The sequence below is a fragment of the Ambystoma mexicanum genome, chromosome 6p (assembly GCF_040938575.1).
Source record: "Ambystoma mexicanum isolate Mex_15411 chromosome 6p, UKY_AmexF1_1, whole genome shotgun sequence".
Taxonomy (NCBI): Eukaryota; Metazoa; Chordata; class Amphibia; order Caudata; family Ambystomatidae; genus Ambystoma; species Ambystoma mexicanum.
The window spans coordinates 507,136,620-507,151,685 of NC_090935.1; the positions used below are offsets into that span (position 1 = coordinate 507,136,620).

The 15,066-nt window shown below is 48.8% G+C and overlaps 1 protein-coding gene across 3 annotated transcripts in view; it reads right to left on the reverse strand.

Moving 5' to 3' along the window:
• Positions 1 to 15,066, reverse strand: part of PDE4D (phosphodiesterase 4D) — a 1,909,329-nt gene that overhangs the window by 178,602 nt on the left and 1,715,661 nt on the right. For all 3 annotated transcript variants that reach the window (XM_069627324.1, XM_069627322.1, XM_069627323.1), the window contains exon 6: positions 8,238 to 8,350. In XM_069627324.1, the coding sequence (XP_069483425.1) occupies positions 8,238 to 8,350 (113 nt within the window). The remainder of the gene's footprint in view (positions 1 to 8,237; positions 8,351 to 15,066) is intronic.

A 15,066-nucleotide genomic window follows, 5' to 3' on the forward strand; every position in this document is an offset into this window, starting at 1 on the left:
AGTCATTGGGCACATGGGAGGTGAGGGCTGGAACTGAGAGAAGAATAAAGGGTTGAGACAGACGAGGGAGTGAGGGTTGGTACCAGGACACAAGAGAACTGAGATAGGGGGTGCCATGCCATAGAGCCATTTGCAAACAATAGAAAGAAAAATATATTGAAGACTGTGTTCAAAGGATAACCAATAGAGCGGGCCTCAGAAATGAAGCTACGGAAGTGAGGGATCACATAAGACGTACAGATGAGTGAAAAATGGACCGAAGTGGGGCAAAGATGAGAAGCAGGAACACTAAGGAAGAGAGAGGAGCAATAGTCCAGATGAGCGAGAGTGATGCGGAAACTAAGAGCTTATCACTAGGAGCCCAGCAGCTGCCCGCTACAGGACTTGTTTCATCGTAAGAAGTGTTTTTATATTTTCCATCCATCGTGCTTGATCTGATGGTACTTTAAGGCAATATCCCAGCTTTTCTGAAGTGTGAATCCTTTTCTTCAGTAAATCTTACTTGGTGTAAATCCAGTGTGCCTGGTTTAAGTGAGAACCAGCATCATCAGGAACCCCACCATTTGTTAAGGGGGGATGTCTATTAAACGAGGGTGAACCTGCTGTCCACTTGGAGGTGTTAGTTCCATGTGGTCCGCTAGGAGGTCCGCAGTGTTTAGGTCACAGGTCCTGGGCTAGCCTATGTTATGTTGCTGGGATTGAGGGACCATGATTGCATAAAGATAATATAGCCACACTGATGTGCAGTAGCGGGCACTACTAGAAGCACAGCACGTCACAAAGGATTGTGCATAATGTAGGCACACACAACATTTGTAGATTAAGATTTTGGCGACAATTGGTCATCGTTCAATGGAAAATGTGCTATGCAATCTAGTGATCATTGAAGAAATAAAAGTCAAAAGATCTCACTTGAAGGCTAGGAAATAATTTAGGGAAGCAGTAAGTTCCCTTAGGCTATTAGAGATAGTAGCAATGTGATAATTGGAAGAAAAAAAAACAAAACACACACACGGGCGCAACGATATATTTATTGTTGATATGTTGAAGTGAAAATTGGATTTGCAGTAACATTTTAGGGGTACAATTCATCAGGGGGCCCTAATTTGCAGCCAGACAAGGCATTGAGGACTCTCGCTTGTCCACTCTCTCTGTGCTCCATAAGCCCAACAAAACTAAGCCTATTTTTCATCGTGATATGCTTAGCTAAAGGTCAGTTACTAAACATGCCACCTACATTCACGATATACCGTAAGATCAAGCATTCACATCCTAGTCTTACCTGAGAACGGGTTTCTAGGAAACTGTGTGACCACAAGGACATTCTTGCCACTTAAACACAGAACTAACCAGATAAGAGGCAGCGTCACACTCATTCACACCACCCATCTGAAAGTGACCGAAATCCCCACTACGATCACCGCCTTGCTTGAAATCCTGCTCCACCAGAGATCTCAGAGCCGAAACTTCACGTTATACAGTCCAGTATTCAGCAAAGCCCAGGTTGATGCTACAACGAATGGGAAGATTTCACCAGCAGCGTCAAATCCCTTTGGGGAAAGGTCCTGGTGGATTGTACCTCTAAAACATTGAATACGTCTTTTATGCAGTACATTGAAACTCTTACTATCTACACGATCGAACCACTCAGACGGGCACCCCTAGGACGCAAACCTCCAACATCTCACTTTCAGAAGCGGGTCATGGGCATCGAATTCAAGGTAATATACACCGCCTTGCAGGGAGAAGAATCCCTTTCAGACGCCAGCCTAAATAACATTGTTCTTGACATTATCACGCATTAAGACACCATGATTCCAGTCATTCGTAAGGAACTCAAATGTATATGGAACTCTAAAAACGATAGGTTGGTAGTGAACTGACCCTCCACAAACGGGCAACAGAAAACCTGAGCAATAATGGAGAAAAACGCGGAGACCACTAAACCATCGGTGTCTACCAACCAAAGACAAAATATATATATCAATTGAGATATTAAAGGTTTCCAAAGGGCAAAGGGCTGAGCACTCCCTCCTAGTCGTGCTACACTATTCCCAAATCACAACAGTAGCTGACAACCCCGCTACATTCTTCCAACATAAGATGATTGAAATCAACAAAACACCACACGACAGCCCATATCAGACGAAATGCCTCCCACCAGGATACCTTGCTGCAGCACTGTTAGTCGCCTTCAATGCCATCTCCCCAGATGACCTCACAGAGGTGGTCCCAGAAATGAGCGCCTCTTTTGAGCAAACAAACTCGGTCACAGCAACTATGATCAATGGAAATATTGCTGCCCTCATCAACAGATCACTCTACCAAGGCGAGATTCCAAAGGGCCTCAAGATGATTACCATCGCTCCTTCACTAAAACACCCCCTGCACATCGTCTAGTCCTGTGAAACCTTTGACCGGTCACTAATGTTCCTTTATAGGAGAAACACTGGAAAGGTGCTGCACAAAAACACCTCTAGTACAGTAACTCAACCAATCTCCAGTATGATAGGCAGACAGGCTTCCACCCCTGGCATCGTACTGCATCTGCATTACCCCGTACCCTTGATCTTGCTCTCCTCATTCCATCTGCCCCATCCACAGCTTTTGACAAGGTCAATGACGTGACCTTGCTGAAGACAATTCAACACATTATGGGCATCCAGTGCACTGCCTTTAAATGGATCAGATCCTTCATATACAGCGGAAAGGCCACACCACTGGCCCCTTGCAACCCCAGCCTTTCACATACTGCAAAGTTCACTGCCGTACCCTGAGCTTTTAAACTGTTACCTGCCTCCTTTGGTGTGTACATTAGACCTGATCTTTACACCTTTCCACATATATGCTTATGACACTCAAATTGCATTCAAAAATGTTAAAGCTCGGAAAACTGTACACAGTACTTTCTCCTGCTGTGGCTTGCTCCAAAGCTAGATGATTGACAAGCAACTCTGATTAAAAGAGTCCAACACCTAATATTTTCCTAGGTTGAAGTATCCCCATCTCTCATCCCTTTGATTGGCCTACTTCCATTGGCCCCCTTCACACCCTGATCTCGTCGGAGGCCAAGAAGCTACATTTCCTTTGATGCTAAAATCACCTTCAAGAAACCGGTCCAAGATGTACCTAGAAGCAGACATTTTCACCTGTACTTGCTAAGACTATTACTGCCAGTAACAAGCAACGCAAGGCCGCACTAATGACAGCATTGGTCCTAGCAATACTGAGCTATTCTAATAGCAGATATGAGCCTCTCCAGGCACCAAAGTCACCTTGTACAGCACATTCAGAATTAAGCTGCCCAGCAAATCTTGAGACGGAACCTGGGGACTACATCACCACAGCACTAACAGCCTTGAGGTGGCTCTCCTAGAACGAGAGAATAGACTTCGAATATCGCTCTCTCAATCATGGGACCCTCAAGGTGGCACCCCAACTAAAATCCTTTCTAGAGGTATTGTCCCCATGTGCGCTAAGATCAGCCAACAGTAGAAGGCTGTGTGGGGTGTCCTCCAGGAAAAAAAGGTACTCGGCCACACTAGTCTATCAGTTCTGGGGGTGCCTCCCTATGGAACACTCATCCATTGAATATTGAAGTTGGAGCATCAAAATCAGAAAGTTGCTGAAACCAAATGTTAGGGCTGATTTAGTCCCTCACCTCCACTCTTCCAGATCGCACCTCTTAGTGAAGGGGCTCCTGTTCACGGTGTGGCCTCTAGCTGTACCTCAGCTTGCTTTCCACTTTCCAATCACATTCCCTTGCTCATACAGGTGCTGGGCGTGCCTTTTCATATTGGCACATATGTACTGGTGTTACATGACCTCTGACCCACCCCTGTGGGCTGGCTCTCTGTACTCCTCCCATCATTTCCCCTTGGGAAGGTATACCAATCTACATTTCCCAGGAACTGTGAAGACCTTGTTTGTACCCCTCATTGTCTTTTGAATACTCCCCCTACCCCCTTCCTCTTAGGACTGCTTTGAATTAATCCTTGCAATGCATTAGGTGCCATACAAATCACTAATACATATATGCATATATATATATATATACACACATATATATATATATATATATATATTCACGAAATTCCAATTACAAAGCAATGCACAACATTTTAAAATACCATTTCCCACGTGTTAGCTTTGTGTCCCATCCATAAAACACATCTACAACGGAGCCCAAAAATGCTCTGTACTGATCCGAATGGCAATGGACACATGTGCCAGTCTAGCACCTCCACATCCTGAGTAAATGGTAATGAGCACATTTGCCAATTTCACAGCTGAAACCCCCTTCATTATGGTATCAGGTAATAATATCCCCAACAAAAATATCACCGTAAATATGGCCGCTTGGTTCGCCATAGGTGAGATTTTTATTGGGGATATTATGTGGGAGCGGGAGTTGCGTGGGTGTCCCCCGCACATGAAAAATTGATGCGGGAGTTGCAGGGGTGTCCCCCACAGGGTCCATTGTGAATTTCGCCGCAAAAATATGGCGATATTTTTGTATGGCAATATTTTTGTATGGCGATATTATCACATGGAACCTTGATTATCCAGTAATTTATTTACATATTTTATTACATTTCACTTTGGATAAATAGTTCAGTGAACCGACAACAGTTCAGCACTTCCTGGACATCCACCGCTATTAAAATGTTATGATGGCTCAGAAGAAGGGCCAACATCCTATGATGGATGCCCTTGAATGGAACCCAGGCTTTATGGCTTTTAGAGAATATGCAATGCCACGTGCAGAGAATTGGCTTATTGACAGGTAGAGAAGGTTGCAGGTCCAGAGAGGACTTTGAAGAACATCAAATGAGAGAGACACCCAAGACACCCATCAAGAACAAAGACATAGATAGAGGTCTTCTATTGACTGGTGAAGAATTGTCAATCCTATTTGGCAACAATTAGCACAGCACCAAAGCATTGGGCCATTCATTTCCTATCTGGACTTCACTAACATAGTGCGGCCAGTGGTCACTGTTCTGGCTCAGCAAACCTGATCCAAATCTGATTGTTGTGCTGTGTGTAGATGGGACTTGGCTCAGCCGACTGGATTCCCATTGGTAGTCTTGAAGGAGCCCGTTTCCCAAGATGCATCGGGACAGAGGGGTCAGTCAGCTCTAAGGAGACAGGGCTTTGGCATTTCACATTTGTTTTGCATTGAATGTGGTGTTAGCCTAATTCTAGTCATGGCGAGGAAATCCTAGCGCTGTTGTTTAGAAAACGAGAACACAAGAGTTAAAAGTGCGGCACTCCACGCATTAACAATAATCACATTTGAATTAAAAAAGCCACCTCACTTTTTTGATTCCATAACATCCTTTTGCACAAATGTCTCAGGCCTCTAAATTCAAATGAGGGTCACTAAAACACAAGAGGTTTCTAATTGAATATACATATCCAGCGGTTTATTAATAAATGTCTGCACTCCATGTGTTTGCACTGTTGTGGGCACCTAATTTAAAATCTTGTCTGTGGGACTAAGTCAACAAAAAAACAACAACCTCAATAAGTGTGGCCTTCACTGGAAATCCGGCATCTCTTATTTGGGCTAGTATTGGCCAATATAAGTATAAAAACTAAAATTACAAAAGGTCCCTTGGCCAATGAGTGTGCAGCACCTGAACAGCGTTGATCTGCAATGTGGCCATGCATCATGGGGCGTACGCAACAAGCCACACATGCCAAGGGCACCACCAAAAATGGCCTCTGGCTACAAGAACATGCAGAAGGCTATCCTTCGAAATGGGATCTTTCATTTCGATCCTCACTAATCTCATGTTAATATAGACCTGGGCTAAGGCTCCTCCGAAGCCGACAAGCGCCTGACAAGCGCCCGCGACATGATATCAAGCCTTCAGCTCACTCAAGCGCAAGTGCGACTCTTCCATGGCAAGCCAGGAGAATCCACCGAGAAGGGGCTGCTGCCAACATCCGGACTATTTGGTTGCCTTGCCACAAATGCAACAATATATTTTTAAACAAATATGCTGCTATCCCACAATTCATCACATCGTTGAAATGAAAGACATCTCCAGCCACAATATGTGTTGTTGAAATTCCTACGTATTTGGCTCTGAAGGAAGACGGACACTTGCATTTGCGTGTCTTCCTTTATGCGTGCAGGTATCACACAAACAAAGGCATTGCACATCAAGCAAGGCGCTTGCAGTTCCCCTCTCGTTTCCCCTCTGATTACACGCAAGTTAGACGCTCAAACTGAAAAACTGCCAATCCCTTCCCTGATCGCCATCTTCTGAGTGCCAGCCTTTGATGTGGTACAAGCCAGCGTTGTTTACCTCCAACAACACATAACAGTAGTCACAGTCAAATGCCCACCAAGGAGAAACATTTGGGCATGAGACAGCCATCTTTAAGAAAATCAGTCAGCACGCATAATACTAGTGGGCAACACGAGAATGGCTTCTGCCAACACACATCAAACATTTGTGAAATATTACTGCTTGAAATCGAAGATCACAATTGGAAAACAATCAACATGCTGTCTGTGTTTTTACTTGCTCATTATTACAACGATTTGTATGTCGAGTGGTTTTCTTATGCGTGTTTGTCACGAGGAAAAGATGTGCGGTTGTCACGTGTTGTGGGTTATCAAAGCAAGTGGCATGTTATCAGAGTAGACACATAAATGCACTGTAATGTAATGACTAACACAATGTTGCGATGTTAGTGTGCAGCGTGAGCAGGGCATGCAGACTAGTATCTGAGTGGAATGAAGAGTGTGCTGCATGACCAGCCCATGTACTATACGATTGGTGCATGTATTGCGTGACAGGGGCCCGCACTACACAACGGTCCCTGTACTGCGTGAGTGGAGCATGCACTGGGTTGTTCGAGTATCAGGTATGGCTCTATTAATGGGGTCACAGCACGCATGTGATTGGGAATTGTGCTCTTTCTGGCTTAAATTAGTCGTGGTATAAACTCTTGCATGGCCCGACTAGCGCGGGGGACCTTTTACTGCCATATTATGTGTGATAAGAATCAAGTGTGTGAACAGTGCATGCATCAAGCAATCTCAACATGCACCCTGATGTGCAAGTGTTCTGAACCAATCGCAAAGCATTGAGGTTCATGCACACTTGGGGATGCGATGCAATGCGACTAGCATGTGTGCGTGTCAAGCATGCAGCAAGTACATGGGTAGGTCAATAGCATACAAACTTACAGTAAAGTGATGTGTAATCACCTTGAAGAATGTGGTCAGTGTATGTACCGGTTAAGTTACATGGTGAGTAATAGCAATCCCAAGGAAGAGTGCGCTCAAGCATTTGGGTGTGTATGTCTACGATTAGTGTGTTCAGTTGTGACAGCATGCAGTTCAAGTGGCATGGCAAGTGTGATCAGACAGAATCATGGTATCAGTATATGTACGGTGAGATCCTAGCATGCACTCAGAATAGCATGGTCTGTGTGATGAGAAAGAAGCTAATTGGTGTATATGCCCCTCCATCTGCATGTTCTTTGTGTGTCATGGGATCCCAACTTTGAGTCTGATTAACATGGGTCACCCAACTGCCATGAAACATTGGATACGTGTATATACAAGGTAAGCATGGCCCTGGGATTAGCGCACACACTAAGTGGTCGTAGCATTACCCATGATTGCCATGTGCCTACCCCTTATCATTGTGATTTCAAGCACCATTAGCATCAGGTGTGATGAGATGTGCGACTGACAGCAATGCACACATGAAGAGTGCATCCAATGTGAGTACCATGTTGTGGGATATATGACAACACGTGTGGCATGCCCATCCCTTGCACTCGGGGTGGCATGCCCTGTGTATGTGATGGGCATGAGCTGTGATACTAAGGTGACTCGGTGTGCCTAGAGCGGGTCAGGTGTGGTTGGCGTGTCCCGCGTGCATGGTGATAGAGCGGGTCAAAAGTGGTTGGCGTGTCCTGTGTGCATGGTGATAGAGCGTGCCAGATGTGGTTGGTGTGTCCTGTGTGCATGGTGATAGAGCACATCAGATGTGGTTGGTGTGTCCTGTGTGCATGGTGATAGAGCGGGTCAGGTGTGGTCGGCGTGTCCTGTGTGCATGGTGATAGAGCGGGTCAGATGTGGTTGGCGTGTACTGTGTGCATGGTGATAGAGCGGGTCAGGTGTGGTTGGCGTGTCCTGTGTGCATGGTGATAGAGCGGGTCAGATGTGGTTGGCGTGTCCCGTGTGCATGGTGATGTTCTCCTACCTTGTTGGAGGCCATTTCGCTGACGGAGTGCCTGGTCTGCAGGGTCTCCAGCTGGTCCAGGCACCAGTCCAGCTCCTCCAGGGTCTCGCTGGCCAGCTTCTGGTAGGCCTCCTCTGCGAAGAGATAGGGAAAAGGGCACTCAGTCCTCAGGCGTTTGACGGGGCTAACAGCAAGCTGCAGAGGGTCCATCCTGCCGTACCCAGACATTCTCGGCGGAGCAGTGCGCACACATGAGGGATGCTTCATGCTGTTTACACGGGCCACTATGTGAGGAAAGCACTGCCTTAGCGGCCCGGCTGCATGACAGTCCCACAAACTTTCCCTGGGTCGCCGGGCCACTGTCCCCGCTGGGGGCCGCCTCCCGGGGACGGCTGCTGCGCTTTGTCCCCCCTCTTCGTGCTCAGGGGCTGCTGCTAAGGGCTAGAGCGGGCAGCTCTGCTCTCACTGAGGGCAAGCGTGCATCCGCTGGGTCGGGGCTGAGCACGCCTCCTGCCGCCAGTGCTGCTGCTCCTCGGCTATGACACCAGCAGGGCTGCGGGCTCTCCCCCACGGAAAGTTGGGATGTTTCATCCTCCCTCCTCCTCCCTCCAGTCCTAGCGCAGGCTCCTATGTGGCAGCATCATCCTACAACCGAGGGAGCCTGTCGCTTCCTCCCCACCAAAAACCCAGAGCTTCAGCCTGTGCAAGCGGGAGAGCGGCAAAACCCGGCCCGGAGCCGCCCAGCACAGGCCTGGCTCTGCTCCCTCCTCCGGCAGACGTGTGGCAAGAGGATCAACAGCCTGCCTCTCCGCACGCAGCGCACGCTGCGGAACACTATCCTAAAATGCCCCGGCTTAGGAATGAGCTGTCAACGGTTCAACATGAGCACTCCCACCAGTTCCCTCACAGCTTCCATAATGTGTCGGACCTTGTGTGCAATATTTTAAGATCTGTAACCGCTTGCCTAAAACAATGATACACCATCGCTCCTCTTTACATGTGGATCTGGCAATGTCCCTGGAGCACGCTTCCCAAACTATTCTCTGCTAAAACGCTTTGCTCACCGGGGGCTCTGAATACAGGGTGCATGCACGGGTCCCAATCGAGATAGCCCCGAAGAGGACGGCTGGAAGTGTTGCTTCCCCAAATCTCCCTGGTGAGAGGTCTTAACCCTTCTTGACATGTATGCAAATGACGACCAAAACATGCCCCATCCCCGAGACTGCACCAACTACAAACAGAACATTCTTGCACCAAACATACCCTGCCCACTCCCTGCCCGTTACCGGGGGGGGGGGAGGGGGGCAGGCCCTAAGTTTGCAACTTTATGGAATGCTGCCTGTCACTGCAGCTTCCTCAACAGGTTATCACGTGAGAACAGACGCACGCAATGCCTCTCTTCCAGGGGTTACAGTTTCTCGTGCTCTTTCTTTTATTCTGACTCCATCGTAACCTATGGTGTGGGCTGGCAAGCAAAATGTGTGGGCAATCATGAGCTGTTGGCAATCCCCCAGAAAAAAAAACAGAGCTCTTTCACACAACAGAGCAGTCTAGCAATGGCAGGAGAAGTCTGCGGTCTGCCTTTGCACCCTGCTCCCCAGAGGTGTTGGGCTATGCATCCCGTGATCCACGCAGGGTAGGGGTGACGCGCGCTCTAGTCTAAAACATCTGGAGGGAAAAAGGTTGCAGATCTCTGAGTCAATTCAACAAGGTTCGCATATAACCTTCCTGGGAAAATCCTTAGAGGGGCCCATGCATGTTAGCATGGAGGTGCATACCTACCAACCTTCTTTGCATGTCATTTCACACGCATTAGAAAGTATTGTTTTCGTAAACAGGATCTTGTGGTTCACCCAGCATATCAACTTGGGAGGAGCTCATGAATGCTATTTATCGCATTGTATGATATATGTTTTATTTGTATCGCGCTCATATACTAGTGTTTCAGAGCGCGGCGAGGAAAGGGAGGAGAACAAGGGATGAAGGAGCCTGTGAGAGGTGGGCCCGGAACTCATATTCCTTTGGGCCAGTGGTCTGCAACCGTGGGCTCTCCAGATGTTTTGAACCACAAATTCCACCCATCCTAGACAGCACAGTCAATGGCGTGGGATCGTGGTTAGTCCAAAAACATCTGCAGTGCCGCAGGTCACAGAATGATGGGCACAGGCTATAGGAGCTTACAGAGACTACCAATCAAAAAGCAGCGGCGGAAAGCATCTATCGCATACGATTTGTGTTGAAAAATCTACAGAGGGACAGTGAGTGAGGATGGAGTTCAGCGAAAGACGGGGAGGGATTGAGGGTGCAACAACAGCAAATGGCTATTCCCCCAAGCACAAATGTGATCTTAGTGAGGGCCAGTCTCCCATACACCCACCCCCACCCCCACCAGCCTAGTCAAGTATGCGATGCACATTGAAACTCCAGCACTATCACATTTACACTAGCACGTTGGTGCACTGGGGTCGAGGAAACCACATAGGAACATTTTGCACTGCAACCCCATCAGCCCTAACCAGCATAGTCAATGGTGAGAGGTCGTGGGAGTCGTAGTACAAACATCTGGGGAGCCACTGGTTGCAGACCCCTGCTCTACAGCCATGTTCAATATATTCTAGGTTGCATGTTGCCCTGAACGCGCACCAACGTGCGTGCCCAAGGAGCTTCTATAGTTAGCCACAGTTAGTGGACATTTAGTACGACCTGTTGTGAGTAGTTTAACCCTTTTTTGTGTTTCTGTTTAATGGGGAGTCTCCCTTCACCCTCATGACCCCTGTCCTTTAACCCCGCGCTTTAACCCCGCCCATGCCCCATGTACATGTACATACATATATTGTTGTGTAAAACCTCCCAAACAGGTCGAAATAAATGTCCACTCACTAACCATGTCCAAATAAACCATTGTATACCCTAATCAATATCACTGTTGTCAGACACTGCAGGGCTTTCACCCCTCAGACCTCTAAGCCCTTCTTAAGCACAGGGGCTTAACTTGCATCCCCATATGTAAAATGCTGCAATACTCAATCGTGTTTGGCACCGGCAGGAACCATCAGTGGGTTCCAGATGAGCATGAAAATGGCACAGCTGGGACCATGTCCAAGTGGAACTCTTCATGAGGTCGCACACATCTGTGCATCAGTCCTGCTCGTTTGTAGTTGATTAGAGTACGAAGTGTGTCATACAAAGCCACTAGTTTGATAGATGGCACAATATTAAACTGCAATAAATAAATTGGCATAGGATTATTAAAAACAAAGCAATTACAGAAGTAGCAAATCTGAAATGAACAAAGGAAAATTCAACAACAGCGTTGAACTGACTTGATGCAGGTTAAATATGAATTGTGAACTACAGAAACTCCATCGTAAACTAGATACATATTAAAAGAGGGGTAAGGGGCAGCCTTGAACCAGGGTTTTAATGACTGTCTTAATGGCTTGTAAAAGGGTTTAAATCCGCCCTTCACATGTTTGAATTGCCTCTTTTGCGGTTGAAAGTGATTCAAAGCCAGTATACAATACAAAGTACAGCTTTCTCCTCATGGTTATACGCAGCACCCACAACAATAGCAGGTGCAGCAAGAACACACTGCTGTGCGATAGATGGACCTTACACAGCGCATGGGTGGCCATGCGCTGAGCAATGAATAGCAGGTGCAGCGAGAACATGGCCATGCACTACTGTGCGATAGATGGACCTTGCACAGCGCATGGGTGGCCATGCGCTGAGCAATGAATAGCAGGTGCAGGGAGAACATGGCCATGCACTGCTGTGCAACAGATGGACCTTGCACAGAGCATGGACGGCCAGGCGCTGAGCAATGAATAGCAGGTGCAGGGAGAACATGGCCATGCACTACTGTGCGACAGATGGACCTTGCACAGCGCATGGGTGGCCATGCGCTGAGCAATGAATAGCAGGAGCAGCGAGAACATGGCCATGCACTACTGTGCGACAGATGGACCTTGCACAGTGCATGGGCGGCCATGCGCTGAGCAATGAATAGCAGGTGCAGGGAGAACATGGCCATGCACTACTGTGCGATAGATGGACCTTACACGGCGCATGGGTGGCCATGCGCTGAGCAATGAATAGCAGGTGCAACGAGAACATGGCCATGCACCGCTGTGCAACAGATGGACCTTGCACAGCGCATGGGTGGCCATGCGCTGAGCAATGAATAGCAGGAGCAGCGAGAACATGGCCATGCACTACTGTGCGATAGATGGACCTTACACAGCGCATGGGTGGCCATGCGCTGAGCAATGAATAGCAGGTGCAGGGAGAACATGGCCATGCACTACTGTGCGATAGATGGACCTTACACAGCGCATGGACGGCCAGGCGCTGAGCAATGAATAGCAGGTGCAACGAGAACATGGCCATGCACCGCTGTGCAACAGATGGACCTTGCACAGTGCATGGGCGGCCATGCGCTGAGCAATGATTAGCAGGTGCAGCGAGAACATGGCCATGCACCGCTGTGCGATAGATGGACCTTACACAGCGCATGGGTGGCCATGCGCTGAGCAATGAATAGCAGGAGCAGCGAGAACATGGCCATGCACCGCTGTGCGATAGATGGACCTTACACAGCGCATGGGTGGCCATGCGCTGAGCAATGAATAGCAGGAGCAGCGAGAACATGGCCATGCACCGCTGTGCGATAGATGGACCTTGCATAGCGCATGGGTGGCCATGCGCTGAGCAATGAATAGCAGGTGCAGCAAGAACATGGCCCTGCACCGCTGTGCGATAGATGGACCTTGCACAGAGCATGGACGGCTAGGTGCTGAGCAATGAATAGCAGGTGCAACAAGAACATGGCCATGCACCGCTGTGCAACAGACGGACCTTGCACAGTGCATGGGCGGCCATGCGCTGAGCAATGAATAGCAGGTGCAGCGAGAACATGGCCATGCAACGCTGTGCAATAGATGGACCTTACACAGGGCATGGAAGGCCATGCGCTGAGCAATAAATAGCAGGAGCAGTGAGAACATGGCCATGCACCGGTGTGCAATAGATGGACCTTGCACAGGGCATTGGCAGCCAAGCGCTGAGCAATGAATAGCAGGAGCAGCGAGAACATGGCCATGAACTGCAGTGCAAAAGATGGACCTTGCACAGGGCATGGACGGCTATGCACTGAGCAATGAATAGCAGGTGCAGCGAGAACATGGCCATGCACCGCTGTGCAATAGATGGACCTTGCACAGGGCATGGAAGGCCATGCGCTGAGCAATGAATAGCAGGTGCAGCGAGAACATGGCCATGCGCTGCTGTGAAATAGATAGACCGTACCCAGCACATGGACAGCCATGCGCTGAGCAATGAATATCAGGTGCAGCGAGAACATGGCCATTCCCTGAGAAATGAATAGCAGGTGCAGCGAGAACATGGCTTTGCCCAGGGCATGGACGGCTATGCGCTGAGCAATGAATAGCAGGTGCAGCGAGAACATGGTCATGCACTGCTGCACAGTCGATGGTCCTTGTGCAGGGCATGGGTGGCCATGCGCTCAGCAATGAATAGTAGGAGCATTGAGAACATGGCCACGCACTACTGTGCGATAGATAGACCTTGCATAGGGCATGGATGGCCATGCGCTCAGCAATGAATAGCAGGAGCAGCATGAACATGGCAATCCACTGCTGCGCAATAGATAGATCTCGCACAAGGCATGGAAGTCCATGCGCCGAGCAATGAATAGCAGGTGTGAGAAAATAGCCATGCACTGCTGTGCAATAGAAGGACCTTGCCCAGGACATGGACGGCCATGCGCTGAGCAAGGAATAGCAGGAGCAGCGAGAACATGGCTATGCATTTCTGTGCAATAGATGGACCTTGCACAGCGCATGGGCGGCCATGCGCTCAGTAATGAATCGCAGGTGAAGTGAGAACATGGCCATGCACTGCTGTGCAATAGATAGACCTTGCACAGGGCATGGACGGCCATGCGCTGAGCAATGAATAGCAGGTGCAGCGAGAACATGGCCATGCACTGCTGTGCAATAGATGGACCTTGCACAGCGCATGAGCAGCCATGCGCTGAGCAATGAATAGCAGGTGCAGTGAGAACGTGGCCATGCACCGCTGTGCAATAGATGGACCTTGCACAGGGCATGGAAGGCCATGCACTAGGCAATGAATAGCAGGCAAAGCGAGAACATGGCCATGCACTGCTGTGCAATAGATGGACCTTGCACAGGGCATGGAAGGCAATGCGCTGAGCAATGAATAGCAGGAGCAGTGAGAACATGGCCATGCACCGCTGTGCAATAGATGGACCTTGCACAGGGCATGGACGGCCATGCGCTGAGCAATGAATAGCAGGAGCAGCGAGAACATGGCCATGCACCGCTGTGCAATAAATGTACCTTGCACAGGGCATGGAAGGCCATGCGCTGAGCAATGAATAGCAGGAGTAGTGAGAACATGGCCATGCACCCCTGTGCAATAGATGACCCTTGCACAGGGCATGGAAGGCCATGCGCTGAGCAATGAATAGCAGGTGCAGCGAGAACATGGCATTGCACGGCTGTGCAATAGATGGACCTTGAACAAGGTATGGAAGCCCATGCGCTGAGCAATGAATAGCAGGTGCAGCGAGAACATGGCCATGCGCTGCTGTGCAATAGATGGACATTGCCCAGGACATGGAAGGCCATGTACTGAGCAATGAATAGCAGGTGCAGCAAGAACGTGGTCATGCACTGCTGTGCAATAGATGGACTGTGCCCAGGACATGGACAGGCATGCGCTGAGCAATGAATATCAGGTGCAGCGAGAACATGGCCATGCCCTGAGAAATGAATAGCAGGTGCAGCGAGAACAAGGCCATGCA